This window comes from Trachypithecus francoisi, unplaced genomic scaffold (genome assembly GCF_009764315.1).
Source record: "Trachypithecus francoisi isolate TF-2019V2 unplaced genomic scaffold, Tfra_2.0 Lachesis_group2, whole genome shotgun sequence".
NCBI classification, from domain to species: domain Eukaryota; kingdom Metazoa; phylum Chordata; class Mammalia; order Primates; family Cercopithecidae; genus Trachypithecus; species Trachypithecus francoisi.
Window position 1 is genome coordinate 159,858,941 of NW_022681465.1, and position 14,611 is coordinate 159,873,551.

General features: G+C 46.8%; 1 protein-coding gene across 7 annotated transcripts in view; it reads right to left on the reverse strand.

Annotated features, from left to right (window-relative positions):
• The window catches only part of LOC117065893, an 88,070-nt gene that overhangs the window by 40,035 nt on the left and 33,424 nt on the right, over window positions 1-14,611 (reverse strand). For all 7 annotated transcript variants that reach the window (XM_033181296.1, XM_033181295.1, XM_033181297.1 and 4 more), the window contains exon 3: window positions 7,464-7,503. In XM_033181296.1, coding sequence (XP_033037187.1) covers window positions 7,464-7,503 — 40 coding nt within the window. The remainder of the gene's footprint in view (window positions 1-7,463; window positions 7,504-14,611) is intronic.

Genomic DNA, 14,611 nt, shown 5'->3' on the forward strand with positions numbered 1-14,611 from the left:
AAGCCCTTGAGTAGCCTAGATAAGTCACAAAGCCCATACCCAGACTCTCAATGAAGAGAGTCTCTCAGGGCTCACTCAGGGACTATTCATTCTTGTTTTTTTTTTTTTTTTTTAAAGCTCATACCCTCTCTGCTTGAGTATTCTTGCTTTAGATGCAAATCAGAAAATGTTCCTGTATTGATCACAGTCCCAGCAGGAAGCAGATGCACACTCCACTGGTAACAGGAGAGACTGAGGAAGGGACTGTTTCCAAGGATGAGCAAGATGAAAAACCCTCAAGGAAAGGTGAAGTACCCTGCAGCCAGCAACAGTAGGAGCTGTGACCACCAATCCCCAGGAAGGAGGCGGGAGGGCTCCCGGAACCCAGAGAGACCTGTAGGAGGGGGTTGCCAGCAGAAGCTGTGGTTTCAGGGTAAAAAACACAGGCACTATTGCCCTGAGACCTGGCAAGGGAGGGAGCTGGGGAGATAAAGCACCTCCCATTTCCCCTCCCAGCCTCCAACCTCTGGTCAGGGGAGGGGTCTTCAATTGGCCAAACCCAACTGGAAGCATGGGGACCTGGAGCCTGGCTGATGGAATCTGCAAAGGTCAAACCCTGGGAGGTGTGGGAAAGGGCAGAAAATCAACAGGAGCAGGGATGTGTCGGGGGATGGCAAACAAAGAATGCCCAGCAGAGTCATCAGGGCATTTGAAAAGATACATCAGAAGCTAACATGCTGTAATGTGGCACTCTCACCACAAATATATAGGATGAGAGGCAGCCAGGGACAGAGGCGGCCATGAAGAAAGGTTTGAAGAATCCCAGCAAAATGATTGGGGTCCTCATTATGGAGGAACAAATAGCTCTACTTAGTAATTCCAAGGTAATAGCTTAATAGCTTAATAATTCCAAGGTAAACAAGTATTTTCATAAAGAGGACTCTGAATGATCAACAAAAGGTTAAATGTCACTGTACTGCTTCACAGAGCTGTTACAGGTCAGGGAAGACTATAACACAATGTAGAGACAGATCCATACAAGAGAGGTACAACAGGGTTTCCAGTTCAACACGTCAGTTATTTACACTCCCAGTTTCCTTTCTATCCTGAAGCACCACTAAAATGCTAGTCTAGAAATCAAATGTGGCCAGGTGCAGTGGCTCATGCCTATACTTCCAGCACTTTGGTAGGCCAAGGCAGGAGGATCATTTGAGTCCAGGAGTTCTAGACCAGCCTGGGCAACATAGCAAGACTTTGTCTTAAAAAAAAAAAAAAAAAATTGGCTGGGTGTGGTGGTGTATACCTGGAGTCTCAGCTACTCAGGAGGCTGAGGTGGGAGGATCACTTGAGCCCAGGAGTTTGAGGCTGCAGTGAGCTATGGTCACACCACTGTACTCCAGTCTGGGCAACAAAGTCATACCCTATCTCTTAAAAAAATCAAATGGGGCCAGGCGTGGTGGTTTACACCTGTAATCCCAGCACTTTAGGAGGACGAGGAGGATGGATTACTTGAGATCAGAAGTTCAAGACCAGCTTGGCCAACATGGTGAAACCCCATCTCTACTAAAAATACGAAAAGTAGTCGGGCATGGTGGCACATGCCTGTAGTCCCAGGTACTCGGGAGGCTGAGGTATGAGAATCACTTGAACCCGGGAGGCAGAGGTTGCAATGAGCCAAGATCGTGCCACTGCACTCCAGCTTGGGCAACAAAGCGAGACTCTATCTCAAACAAACAAACAGACACACAAACAAAAAACCAAATGGTATTAACTCTCAAAGGCAAAGGGAATGGTAAAGGAGATATGAGTGGCTGAAAGAGTTCCCCAAACTCCAGGAAGCTGGGAGGCAGGTAGAGGAATAATGACTGACATAGAGGAAGCTAGGCTCTGAAGGGCTTGCAGATGGGGCACACTGACAGGAGGCAAGCCACTTTACCCCTGGAACCCTGCAGGAGGAGCTCAGACTTGGGGAGACCAGGTGTTGTGGATGGTGGGGCTGAGGTACAGCAGCTAGTGAGGGTAATGAATGCAGGAAACTGGTTGAAATCCTCCCCAGGTCTCACCTCCGCACCCTGCCCCACACAGCTGGAGACAAAGACACTAAACGGGAGAGAGACAGCAGGAGGGAAGGCAGATGAATACAGAGATGAAAATGGACGTGAGGGAAAAGTCTGAAGAACGAAGTGTGGGACTCAATGTCCCACCCACTTACCTTGCCCCGCCCCACCCCAGGTATATATCACTCTGATGAGGGTATGGTGAATTTAAAAGATGGTTGCAAATTCTTTGACTTTTCTCCAATGGAGAGGTGGGTCTGTGTCTCCTTCCCTGAACCTGTGTGGATTTCTGACTACAGTGGAAATGAGCTATGTGACTTCCAAGGTTGGGACATACACAGCCATGCAGCTTCTGTTTTGCTGGCCAGAACACTCACACCAGAGACTTGAGCTGCCTCATAAGAGGCCCAGTGACCAGGCCATGGTGCTGGAGACACCATGTGTAGTCTCTCAACAGCTGAGCCCAGCCTTCCAGCTCTCTTTGCCAAGTGAACAACCATCTTACAAGTGGACCCTTCAGCCCCAGCTGTTCCAACTCCCAGTCATTCCAGTCACCTCCAGTCATTCCAGTCATCCCAGCCATTGTAGAACAGAGAAAAGCCGCGCCCTTCTGAATCCTTGACAGTTGCCCTAAAAATGGTTGTTGTTTTATGCTACTAAGTTTTGGGGTGGTTTGTTATGTAGTGATCAATAACTAGAACTAGGAGTTAGAATGCTTCTCTTGAGAGCAGAATGGCTTCAGGATGGTGGTTCTCAACAGGGTGACTTTGTCCCCCAGGGGACATTTGGCAATGCTTACAGACATTTTGGTTATCACATCTCTGGGAGGGGGGTTACTACTGGCATTTAGTAGATAGAAGTCACTGGTGCTGCTAAACATTCTATAGTGCACGAGACAGCCTCTGACAACAAGGAATTCTTTGGCCCAACACGTCACTAGTACCAAGGCCGAGAAACCTAGCTCTAGAGAAAAGGTGCTCATGGCCAGGTGCAGTGGCTCATGTCTGTAATCCCAGCACTTTGGGAGGCCAAGGTGGGCGGATCATGAGGTCAGGAGAATGAGACCATCCTGGCTAACACGGTGAAACCCCGTCTCTACTAAAAATACAAAAACTTAGCCGGGCGTGGTGGCGGGCACCTGTAGTCCCAGCTACTCGGAAGGCTAAGGCAGGAGAATGGCATGAACCCGGGAGCCAGAGCTTGCAGTGAGCCGAACATCGCACCACTGCACTCCAGCCCAGGTGACGGAGCGAGACTCCATCTCAAAAAAAGAAAAAAGTGCTCATTGGAGGCTTGTTAACTAAAAGACTGGCTTGTTTCCTGTAGTGAAACCCCAGTTGATAAATTCTGCCTAAGCAGAGTTTAGTTTAGCCTCTTATTGCTCCATTAATAACTACCAGCAGATAGCTGAGATATTTGGCATTTAAGGAAAGCCTCCAACAAGGAGAGATGGAGAGACAGAGAGAGGGAGAAGAAGAAGAAGAAGAAGGAGGAAGAAGAAGAAGGAGGAGGAGGAAGAAGAAGGAGGAGGAGGAGGAGAAGAGGGAGGAAGAAGGAGGAAGAAGGAGGAGAAGGAAGAAGGAGGAGGAGGAGGAGGAAGAAGGAGGAGGAGGAGAGAAGAAGGAGGAGGAGGAGGAGGAGGAGGAGAAGGAGGAGGAGGAGGAGGAAGAAGAAGGAGGAGGAGGAAGAAGAAGAAGGAGGAGGAGGAGGAGAAGAAGGAGGAGGAGGAGGAAGAAGAAGGAGGAGGAGGAGGAGGAGGAAGAAGAAGGAGGAGGAGGAGGAGGAAGAAGAAGGAGGAGGAGGAGGAGGAAGAAGAAGGAGGAGGAGGAGGAAGAAGAAGAAGGAGGAGGAGGAGGAGGAAGAAGAAGGAGGAGGAGGAGGAGGAGGAAGAAGAAGGAGGAGGAGGAGGAAGAAGAAGAAGGAGGAGGAGGAGGAAGAAGGAGGAGGAGGAGGAAGAAGAAGGAGGAGGAGGAGGAAGAAGGAGGAGGAGGAGGAAGAAGAAGAAGGAGGAGGAGGAGGAGGAGGAAGAAGGAAGAACAAGAAGAAGGAAGAAGAAGGAAGAAGAAGAAGAACAACAACCACCACCACCAGCCCCGCCACTGCTGCCGCCTCCAGTTGGAAACACAAACAAAATAGAGACTAGAAGACTATTAAGACAAATGGACAAATGAAAAATAAATAGTGCCTCAAGAAGAATAAGATAGAGACAGTATATGCAGAAAAAAGAATGTGATATTTTTGAAAAAGAACAGGCAGAACAAGAATGAGTACTAGGATATTAGAAAAAGAAAGCCAAAATTAAAAAAAAAAATCAACAGAAGGGTTGGAGTATGAAGTCAATGAAGGTTTCCCAAGAAAATAGACCAAAAAGGCAAAGAGATGAAAAGCAGGAGAGAAAATATAAGGAAACTAAAACATTAATCCAGATGATCCAACAGATAAAATAGAAGGAAGAAAATTATTAAAGAAATAATATAAGAAAATCTTCCAGAACTCAAAGATGCTACATAACTCAGCAGTGACAAATATGTCCACACTCACTATTGAGTTAACCACAGATTGTGTTATGTTCTTATTGGAAGGATGGAGGGAGGAAAAGTGGGGATGGTTCTGTAGGAAAGTTCAATCCTCATCTACCACAAGAAGTCAACAAATGCCTAAAATTGGTAGATCAAAAAATAGTATAAACATAAATGGAAATCAGTAAACGGTTGAAAGAGGTAGCCTATAGAGAAGGAAACTGCAAAAGGTGGGGAAGGGATTTTTATTATGGGCTTCTCAATACAATTGATGTTTAAACCATACGTATGCATTATTTTTTATCTTATTTTTAATGGACACATAATAATTGCAGTGCAGTGTGATGTTTCTAGACATACATACAGCGTGTCATGATCAAATCAGGGTAATTAGCATATCTATCACCTTAAACGCTTGTCATTTCTTTGTGGTGACAACATTCAAAATCAACTCTTCCAGCCATTTTGAATTTGTGCATTATTTTGATAAATTTGATGAGATAGAAATTAATTTAAAATGGGTACAATTTTAAAACTGCAATGTGATGGGATCAAATTTAATAATTTGGAAAATTCACTTATATAGAAGAGTCATGTCTCGCTAAGAATACTCAATGAACTGGCATAGGTGGGCATAAGCACCATCAGCATGGAAGGGTTCCTCCTGATGTCACAGGCCACTAAGGCAGTTGGTGGGGTGTGGGTGGGGATGAGAGCCAGGAATGGCAGCCCTGGTGGTCACTATTTCCCTTTCCTGGCAGCCTGTATTTGCTTGGGAGACCTGTCTCTTGGGTATAGATCCTACTGGGCTGCTAAAGAAGAGAGGTGCTAATCCTTTTAGAATGACTTCTGGGAATTCACTAGGATGTCCTGCCTCTCCTACTGAGGACGTGGAAAAAAATGCTGGGTTTACCAAAGGTGGATGAGCCAGGCCCAGGACTAGAGCCACAGGGCCTCTCCCTGGATGTGCCATAGTCAGACTGTCTCAGCAGCTAAAAGAGGCTGTACACATTTATTGTCAGCAGAAGCTGGGACAGATGAGCCTTGGGTTACCATCTCCTACCTGGAGCTCCCCTGGGAGGTGCCAATCATAGGGGATGGGAGGACACACACACGCTTGCTGGGGCTCCAGCGTTACCGCTGAGGTGCATCTCCTCAGCCACTAGCCCTGGGGTCTGACCTCCCCTTCTTTCTTTTCCTCTACCCACTGTTCTTCCTATTCCCTTTCTTTCCCACCTCTCCCTCAGTTCTCCAGAGCTCTGTGCAGGGATTACTTAACAAACTTACCTGCTGAAATGCACTTTGTTTTTTAAAACCTTTTAAATTGTTACTTTTTTTTAACCTTTTAAATTGTCACTTTTTAAAAACTGTACCATCCTTAGATAAGCAGGAGATATTCTTTGTAGAAAAATAAGAAAATATTAAAAATCATCCATGATTTGATTAGTCAGAAAACTCCACTGCTGGTGTATGAATTTCCAGAATGTTTCCAGGCTTATAAATAGGTAAAAATACTATCACAGTCCATGTCTCATCTAAGCACCCAGCTACTGAGCAATCATCACCTACTGGGCTGTGCTGAGGCCTCCAGATGTGTTCATCTCTCTTAATCCTTCCAACTTCACAAGCTAGGCGTTATTGTGCCCCATTTACAGGCAGGGAACAAGTTCAGGGAGATCACATTACTCGCCTGAGTTCCCAAGTTGATTAAGAGACTAAGCTCAATTTCAACCCTTCAGGCTGAGTCCGAAGTCACTTTCCTTGAATGGTTTGTAAGATTTTCCATTTCTTTTTTTTAAAAAATGGTACATTCAAACATCTTTCTCATCAATATATATTTTCATCATTTTGCCTAATGACATTCCCTTGTATGAATGTGCCAACGTGGAATAACCAATTCCTTTCTCTTGGGCTTTCAGATGTTTCCTTTTTGTAAATGATAAACAATGCAGTTATAACTATCTTTGTACATAAACTTTGCACAAGTATGAGTATTCTCCTAGAATAAATTCTGGAAAGTGAAATTGCGTGGTCAAAAGCCAGACACATTTTTAAAAGCTGCCTCTCTCCCAATCACACATTTCCCACATCCATTTATTTGCTGAGGATCTTAACAAAATGTGGACTGAGATTAAACACAGAATCAGAGAAGCCCTATACTAGGAAGATCTTAGTATACACCTTTTGAACTAAACCAGTCTTGCTTAAAAAAAAAAAAAAAAAAAGACCAGGCGTGGTGGCTCATGCCTGTAATCCCAGCACTTTGGGAGGCTGAGGTGGGCAGATCATGAGGTCAAGAGATCGAGACCATCCTGGCCAACACGGTGAAACCCCGTCTCTACTAAAAATACAAAAATTGGCTGGGCATGGTGGCGTGTGCCTGTAGTCCCAGCTATTTGGGAGGCTGAGGCAGTAGAATCACTTGAACCCGGGAGGCGGAGGTTGCAGTGAGCCGAGATTGCACCACTGTGCTTTAGTCTGGCGACAGAGCGAGACTCCATCTCAGAAAAAAAGAAAGCCCTAGACCCTCTGCAGAAGCCTGCTATGCCTTCAGTGGGCCAGGCAGCACTTCTGGGCAAGTGAGGAAGGGGAGACCCAGAGGGAGGTAGGGAAGGCAGGGCAGGAGCGCCATGCTATGGGCCCACAACCAACTGGCTTGGGGGAGGCTGCCACATTTTCCCAAGTGAAACACTGTCTTCCTGAGTCTAAAGACCTCACAGCCATCACTGACTATACTGAGCTGCCTCCCCGTCCCCAGGACTCTCACTCTATCCAGGAAGTCAACACAAAGTCTCTTGGGCCTTCCCTTTATCCAGCTGCCAACACTTAGCACCCTGGTCTTCCTTGGACAGTTTCCAAGGCTGGGTTGGGAAGTCCCAAACAAGACGTGGTCTTATTGCTTTCTTACCTTGATGTGTTTTCCTCCAATGCGCTACAAACTCTGGTACCTGCAAAAACAAGGAAAGTAAATGATTGAAGCAGGGCACTGAAGGTGGGCCTTTGAACAAAGTAAGCCTGGATGGAAGTTGAAAGATGAGAGCCCATCTGTGGCGAGTTCTTTGAAAGCCACTGAGGTGTGAGTTGGCAGCATGCTGGCCCAGGGCAGACACAGGCACAAGCTTCCACCCAGGTGCATTCTTCACTCAGAGGGTTTCTTTCTCATGTGGTCTGTTAATGCTCCTATACTGGCAGAAACCTCAGTGCCCTTTCCCTTTTGTCTCAAGGCCTTGTATAAAAAATAAGTTGTCCCTTCATTCATTTTCATGGATATTCATCAGCTATTTACAGAGCACCTACTATATGCCAGGCACTGTCCTAGGGCTCTGGGAATACAGCATTGGACAAAAAATGTTAACACCCTGCCCTCATGGAGCCTGCAGTCTACCGGATGGGGGGGTGGGGGGTGGTTGTAGTGAAGAGACCAAAAACTAACAAAATACATAAATTAAAAATATAGGAATCAGAGGTGGTAAGTCCTAGGGAGAAAAAATAAGGCAGGAGAGAGGGGTAGGGAATATTGGGGCAGAAGGTGAGAAGGGGTATCAAAATTCTAAAATGTGTGTCCAGAGAAGTCTAGACATCTGAGAATGGAAATTATGAACAAAGTTACCTGAAAAGAGTGAGGACATAAGCCCTGAGCATTAATGGGGAAGAAGCTTGCCAGGTGGAGGGAATGGCAAGTGCGACAGCCTGGCAGTGAGGGCCTGTCTGACGTGTTAACAGGTCAGTGAGGAGGGTGGTGCAGCCAGAGTAGAACGAATAAGGGAGAAGTAGGAGAGGGATCAGAGAGGCAGCGAGAGGCTCCACAGTATTCACGGCATTCAAGGGAGGTCCTTGTGTGAACTTGGGCTCTGATTCCGAGACAGGAGCCACTAGAGGGTTTTTGACAGAGAAGTGACATGATGTGACTCACATTTTAACAGGATCACTCTGGACGCTGTGTTGAGAATAAACTGAGAGAGAGTATAACCAGTTAGGAGGCTGTGGCAGAAATCTCAGCAAGAGACAATGGTGGCTTGGACCAGAGCAGTAGCATGGAGGATTTGCTGATGGATTGGAAGTGAGAGATTAAAAAGAATGGGATTAGAACCTGACTGGGGCAGGTTAAAAAGAAAGGAGTTGAAGCTGTGAACTACGGGACAGAGTTGGCTGGGAGCAGCAGGAAGATTCCCAGTTTTGGCCTGAGCAACTGGGAGGATGGAATTGCCATTTTCTGAATGGAAGCCTATAGATGGAGCATGTTTTGTGGGAAGATAAGGAATGTGGTTTTGGACATAAGTGTGAGATGCCTTTTAGGCACTTAAGTGGAGAAGACTGTAGGTAGGTGGAACTGTGAGTCTGGGGAGAGGTTCAGGCTGGAAATGAGTACTTGTGAGTGCTCAGCACATAGTTCTTTAAAGCTGTGACACAGGATGAGATCACCAAGAGGGTGGATGTCAATAGGGAAGCTGTCAGCTGGGTGCAGTGGCTCACACCTGTAATCCCAGCACTTTGGGAGGCCAAGGTGGGTGGATCACCTGAGGTCAGGAGTTTGAGACCAGCATGACCAACGTGGTGAAACTCCGTCTCCACTAAAAATACAAAAATTAGCTGGGTGTGGTAGTGGGTGTCTGTAACCCAGCTCCTCAGGAGGCTGAGGCAGGAGAATCACTTGAACCTGGGAGGCGGCAGTTGCAGTGAGCGGAGATTATACCATTGCACTCCAGCCTGGGTGACAGAGCAAGACTCTGTCTCAAAAAAAAAAAAAAAAGAAAGAAAGAAAAGAAAAAAAATAGGGAAGCTGTGCAAGGGCCGAGTCCCATTCAGTAGCTCAGCAAAAGAGACTGAAAAGGACTAGCAAGTACAGTAGGAGGGAAACCTGCAGAAAGACTTCTGAGGAGGATGGCATAGTCCACTATAAGAGGTCAACTATTTAATAATATGAAGACAGAGATATAGCTTCTTGGAGTCACAGGTGGTCCTGGTCAGGGATGATTCAGTGGAACGGTTGGAGTGAGAACCTGACTACAGAAGGTTCTAAAGAGAAGAGCTGAAGTTGGCAGCTGAGGGATGGAGTTGGCTGGTGGCAGCAGGAGGGCTGGAAGCAGAGGGAGAGGGATCTAACCTATGTTGGTTCTACCTTAAGAGAAAACACAAAGCTGGTACTTCCTCAACACCTGTATGTGGCCACTGTTGTTACTAACACTGGGCCAGGTCCTCCAGGTTGCTAAGCACCACCCAGGTCTGGTCCTATAAGCCAGCTCTCCACCTGTTTCTAGATTCCTAAGAAATTATTTCCTTTTTCTCACTGCTGTGTGTAGCCTTAGGATAAATGCCCATAGCTTAGGGCTGCTGAGCAAGTCCTCAGTTGCTTGTTGACCAAGATCTGGCTTGGGTCCTTTCTCTAGATGAGAAGTAAGTGAGCAAGACAGACAGGGACTCTGCTCTTGGAGAGCTTGCCTTCTGTGGAGGAGATAAATAATCACCAAGGAAATGGATATGCAGGCAGATAAGTTCAGATGCGGACGGGTGCTATGAAGACAGCAAGCTGGGGTGAAATGTAGAGAGTAAGTGTGGGAGTGACCTCCTTTGGCCAGGTTGTGTGGTCAGGTGCCTTTCTGGGAGGTGACATTTAGGATGACACCTGGACAGTGATGCCCAGTTTATTCTCCTCAAGCTGGCCTCTCCTCTGCTGCTCCCAGTCTTCCTGGTGGCTTCTACAATATCTGCACTCCTGGAACAAGGCCAAGGCCTTGGGCCATCTAAGTGCAAAGCCAAAAGGAAACAATCCTCTCGCCAGTACACACTGTGGGAACTTTTTATCCATGATTACAAAATACATGCATTTTCACTGAAGAACACTTGGAAATATTGAAAACAGGAGAAAACGTATAATTCTACGACCCAGAAATAACTACAATTAACTTTGGATGCATCCTTCTAGACATTCTTCTATGTACACATATAGGCATTTTTTTTCTTATTTCCTTGGGTTAAAAATGAGATCATGTACATTGTGTTTTATGATCTGAATTTTGACTAAATCTGTTATAAAGCACTCTTCTCATGAAATTAATTGTCTTCTACATAATGAGGTTTAATGGCTGCATTAAAAGTATTTCATTACATGTAGATTTTTACCATATTTTATTTAATTCCTAAACATTGGCCATTTACATTGTTTCCTATGATTTTCACTATGAGCAAATGCTCTAATGAACAATCCTGTATTTTTTTCCTTGGAGAAGGGGGTTTGCCAATCTCTTATTTCCTTGGGTTAAAGCAAAATATCACTGCCCAGTGGCAGTGCCACGGGTCTCATGGCAGCCTGAGGCTGAGGGCATGAGAGGGCAGGAATGAGCCGCAAGCCTAAGGAGCCACTCAGATGCCAGAGGCTGATTTAGTCCTGTGACGTGCCAGGTCTTGAGTTTCCTCCCCTGAGGCCCTGATCAGTAGGAAAACAATAGGCCTCTCCCATAAACCCAGAGAAATCCAAGGGGATTCCCCACCTCAGCAGGAAGAGGGTGTCACTCTCTGACCCCAAAACAGAGACCACCTCCATCCTCCCTTGAAATCCCCTGGGGAAGCTTCTCCTGCCCTGCCTCCCTGGGGAAAACATTGGCTCGGTCAGGCCTTCAGTCTCTCTTTGGGGAGGGGCTGCTAGGGAATGCTCGGGAAACAGAAGGTTCCATAGGAATAGCAGGGCCTCTCCTATCCCTGACCCTGCCTTGCCCTTAAATCCTCAAATTCCCCACAGGGGCTGGCAGAGACAGTCTATGCTCCCTGTAAGAGGATGTCCTGAGGGCTAGTGAGTTCTAGGGTAAAGTAAGAAGCCACCAGATGAGGGTTTGAATCCTGGCTCCGACATTCCAGCCTCGTCTTGGGCAAGTGACGTCACCTGTGGAATGTGAGCTCCACGAGGAAGGAACTTAGATTTGCGCCCCTTAGCATTCAATAGGGGCTCTATAAATACCAGGCCAAGCCAATGCATGATCCTTTCTGAGCCTCAGCTGCTCATATGTAAAATGGATGACACCTATCTCAAAGGTTTGTTGTGGGGACTAAATGAAACTTAATACAGTTAACACTCCACTGTTTAAGGAATATTAGAGTCCAAAGCCCTGGAGGGCTACTTCCACCATGCCCCATGCTTTGCAGTCTCCTCTTGTTGGGCAGAACTGGTTTACCTCCACTCTGCTACCATCACACCCCAGACATACGTCTGGTGTAGTATGCAACACATTGTGTGTGTACTTGTTGAACTCCTCCCTGAGGCTTCAGGGCAGTTAAAGACAAGAATTTTGCCTCTCCATCGTCTGTGCCTCTGAGTGACACTATGAAGTAAGCAAGGGCATTTTTTCCATTCTACAAATGAGAAAACTGAGGCTTAGAAAGATTAGATGACTTGCCCAAGTCACACAGTGGAGAGTAGGAGAGCAAGACCTAAACCTGGTTCTCATTTCTGGGCCTGTGCTCTGTAAACCAAAAATAAAATTCCAAGGCACCCCCAACCGTCTGAATAGACCCCTTCTCTCAGCCAAGGGCATTCCAAAGTTAACCTGAAAAACTAGTTCAGGCCATGATGGGACGGGGAAGCCAGACATGCCTGATTATACCCTCTTCCCTTTTGGAATTACTGACTCTTTAAGACTGATAAGAGATATTTACAATCCATTCTCTCTGAAGCCTGCTACCTGGTGGCTTCATTTGCATAATAAAACCTTGGTCCCCAGTTGGGCGGTGGCTCACACCTGTAATCCCAGCACTTTGGGAGACAGAGGTGGTGGATTACAAGGTCAGGAGATCAAGACCATCCTGGCTAACACGGTGAAACCTCGTCTCTGCTAAAAACACAAAAAATTAGCTGGGTGTGGTGGTGGGCGCCTGTAGTCCCAGTTACTCAGGAAGCTGAGGCAGGAGAATGGCGTGAACCTGGGAGGTGAAGCTTGCAGTGAGCCGAGATTGCACCACTGCACTCCAACCTGGGCAACAGAGCGAGACACTGCCTCAAAAAAAAAAAACAAAAACAAAAACAAAAAACAAAAACCTTGGTCCCCATGGCCCCTTATAATAACCCAGACATTCCTTTCTGTTGCTTTCTATTGATAATAACTCTTTCAACCAATTGTCAATCAGAAAAATCTTTGAATCCATCTATTACTTGAAACCACCCCCACCCCCCAACCTAGTTATCCTGCCTTTTTGGACAGAACCAACGTATATCTTACATGCATTGATTGATGGCTATATCTCCCTAAAATGAATAAAACCAAACTGTGGCCTGACCACTTTGGGCACATGCTCTCAGGATCTCCTAAGGGCTGCCTCACAGGCCATTGGTTACTCATATTTGGCTCAGAATAAATGTCTTCAAATATTTTACAGTTTGACCAACAGCTCTATTCTAGATGATTCTCTTGCAAAAAGGAGTTGGTGGTGAGAAGGAAGTGAGCCAATTCTCATGTCCCTGAGGAAGAAGGCAGGCAGAGCTTCAAGAGGAAGGAGGTGCCTGGGGAGGCAGCAGGGCACTGCACTCACCTCAGCCCATCCTGTCTCCCCGTGGATCATCGTGCATGCAGCAGCTGTGACCCCCAGAGGCCTCTAGTTTGGCATAGGCTGAGGCAAAGGGGGCCCCCAGGTTCCCTCTACTGGTGTGGAGTCCAGTCAGCAAGGGGACTGGGGATCTGCAGCCCAGAGTTGACTATTGTGGCCCCAGCAGCAGGATAATGGCTGTAGAGCACCTGCTCAGGAGCTGGCCTATCTCCCTACCAGACCACACGCATCTTGATATACTCACCCCTGTGAGCCCAGGACCCCTGCGGTACCTGCTGAGGTGAAGGCTGAATGAGTGAGAGCTCCCAGCCTCCAGCATCAGGGCGTTAGGGAGAAGAAGCAGCTACACTCAAGCCAGGGATGCAGAGGGAGGGAACAGGCACCAGGTAGGAGGGTTTTAATGTCACCCACCTCTTATTATGTTGTATGTTTCTGGAGGATGGGTCCATGGCTGATCCATCCTTGTGTCTCTACCACAACCAGTAGACTACTTTACAGAGAGCTGATAGTAAGTACAGCTTATTGAAGGTGTAACCAAAGCCAGTATACAGGATGACAGATGGCATCCGCCTTGCATGTCTGGGTCATCAGGGAAATGGCCAATGTCCAGTGTGTCCTGACCAGGATGGTTCTGCAAAGGATATCCATAGCATCCATAGAGGGTGCTCCCTCCCCAGGCAATGAACTCTCCCTCTGGGACTCCCTTCTTTTTTTCTTCCTTCTTTTTTTTTTTTTTTTTTTTTTTTGAGATAGAGTCTCACTCATTGCCCAGGTTGGAGTGCAGTGGCACGATCTCAGCTCACTGCAACCTTTGCCTCCTGGGTTCAATTGATTCTCTGGCCTCAGTCTCCTGAGTAGCTGGGATTATAGGCAGGCACCACCATGCTTGGCTAATTTTTGTATTTTTAGTAGAGATGGGGTTTTGCCATGTTGGCCAGGCTGGTCTCAAACTCGTGACCTCAGGTGATTTGCCTGTCTCGGCCTCCCAAAGTGCTGGGATTACAGGCGTGAGCCAACGCTCCCAGCGCACTCTCCCTTTCTTAGCCAAAGAGACACCACTTGGAGGAAACTACCTGGATCTAAGTGCTTCCCTAGTGACAAAAATGGACTGGGGATGTGGTATAAATCCTTGCCCCTGGGAATCTGGGAGGGACTTAGAATATGAGAAAAAACAAACAAAAACAAAACAGACCAATTATCTCTTTATTGAGACCAAAACTGCTGCTTTTGCCTGAATGGTCAGATTGGCTGATTCCTCTTCCACCTGCCATCTCCACTGCATGCACGGCTACAAATGATCCTGATGCTGCACATTTAAAATCGTGCCTTGTTTCAATCGCTTCAGTCTGTCAGTATAAACTGTGTCTCCCTTGGCAGGTATGCTGTGGAAGACAGTGCAGGGCTTGTCTCTGTAGGACCAAACTCAGTATCACCTGCCTGTGTGTACAGCTTTAAGCTTCAGGTAGAGGATGTCATAAATCCTGGAGTGGGACATCCCTAGAGACCAGGTCATTACACCATGTC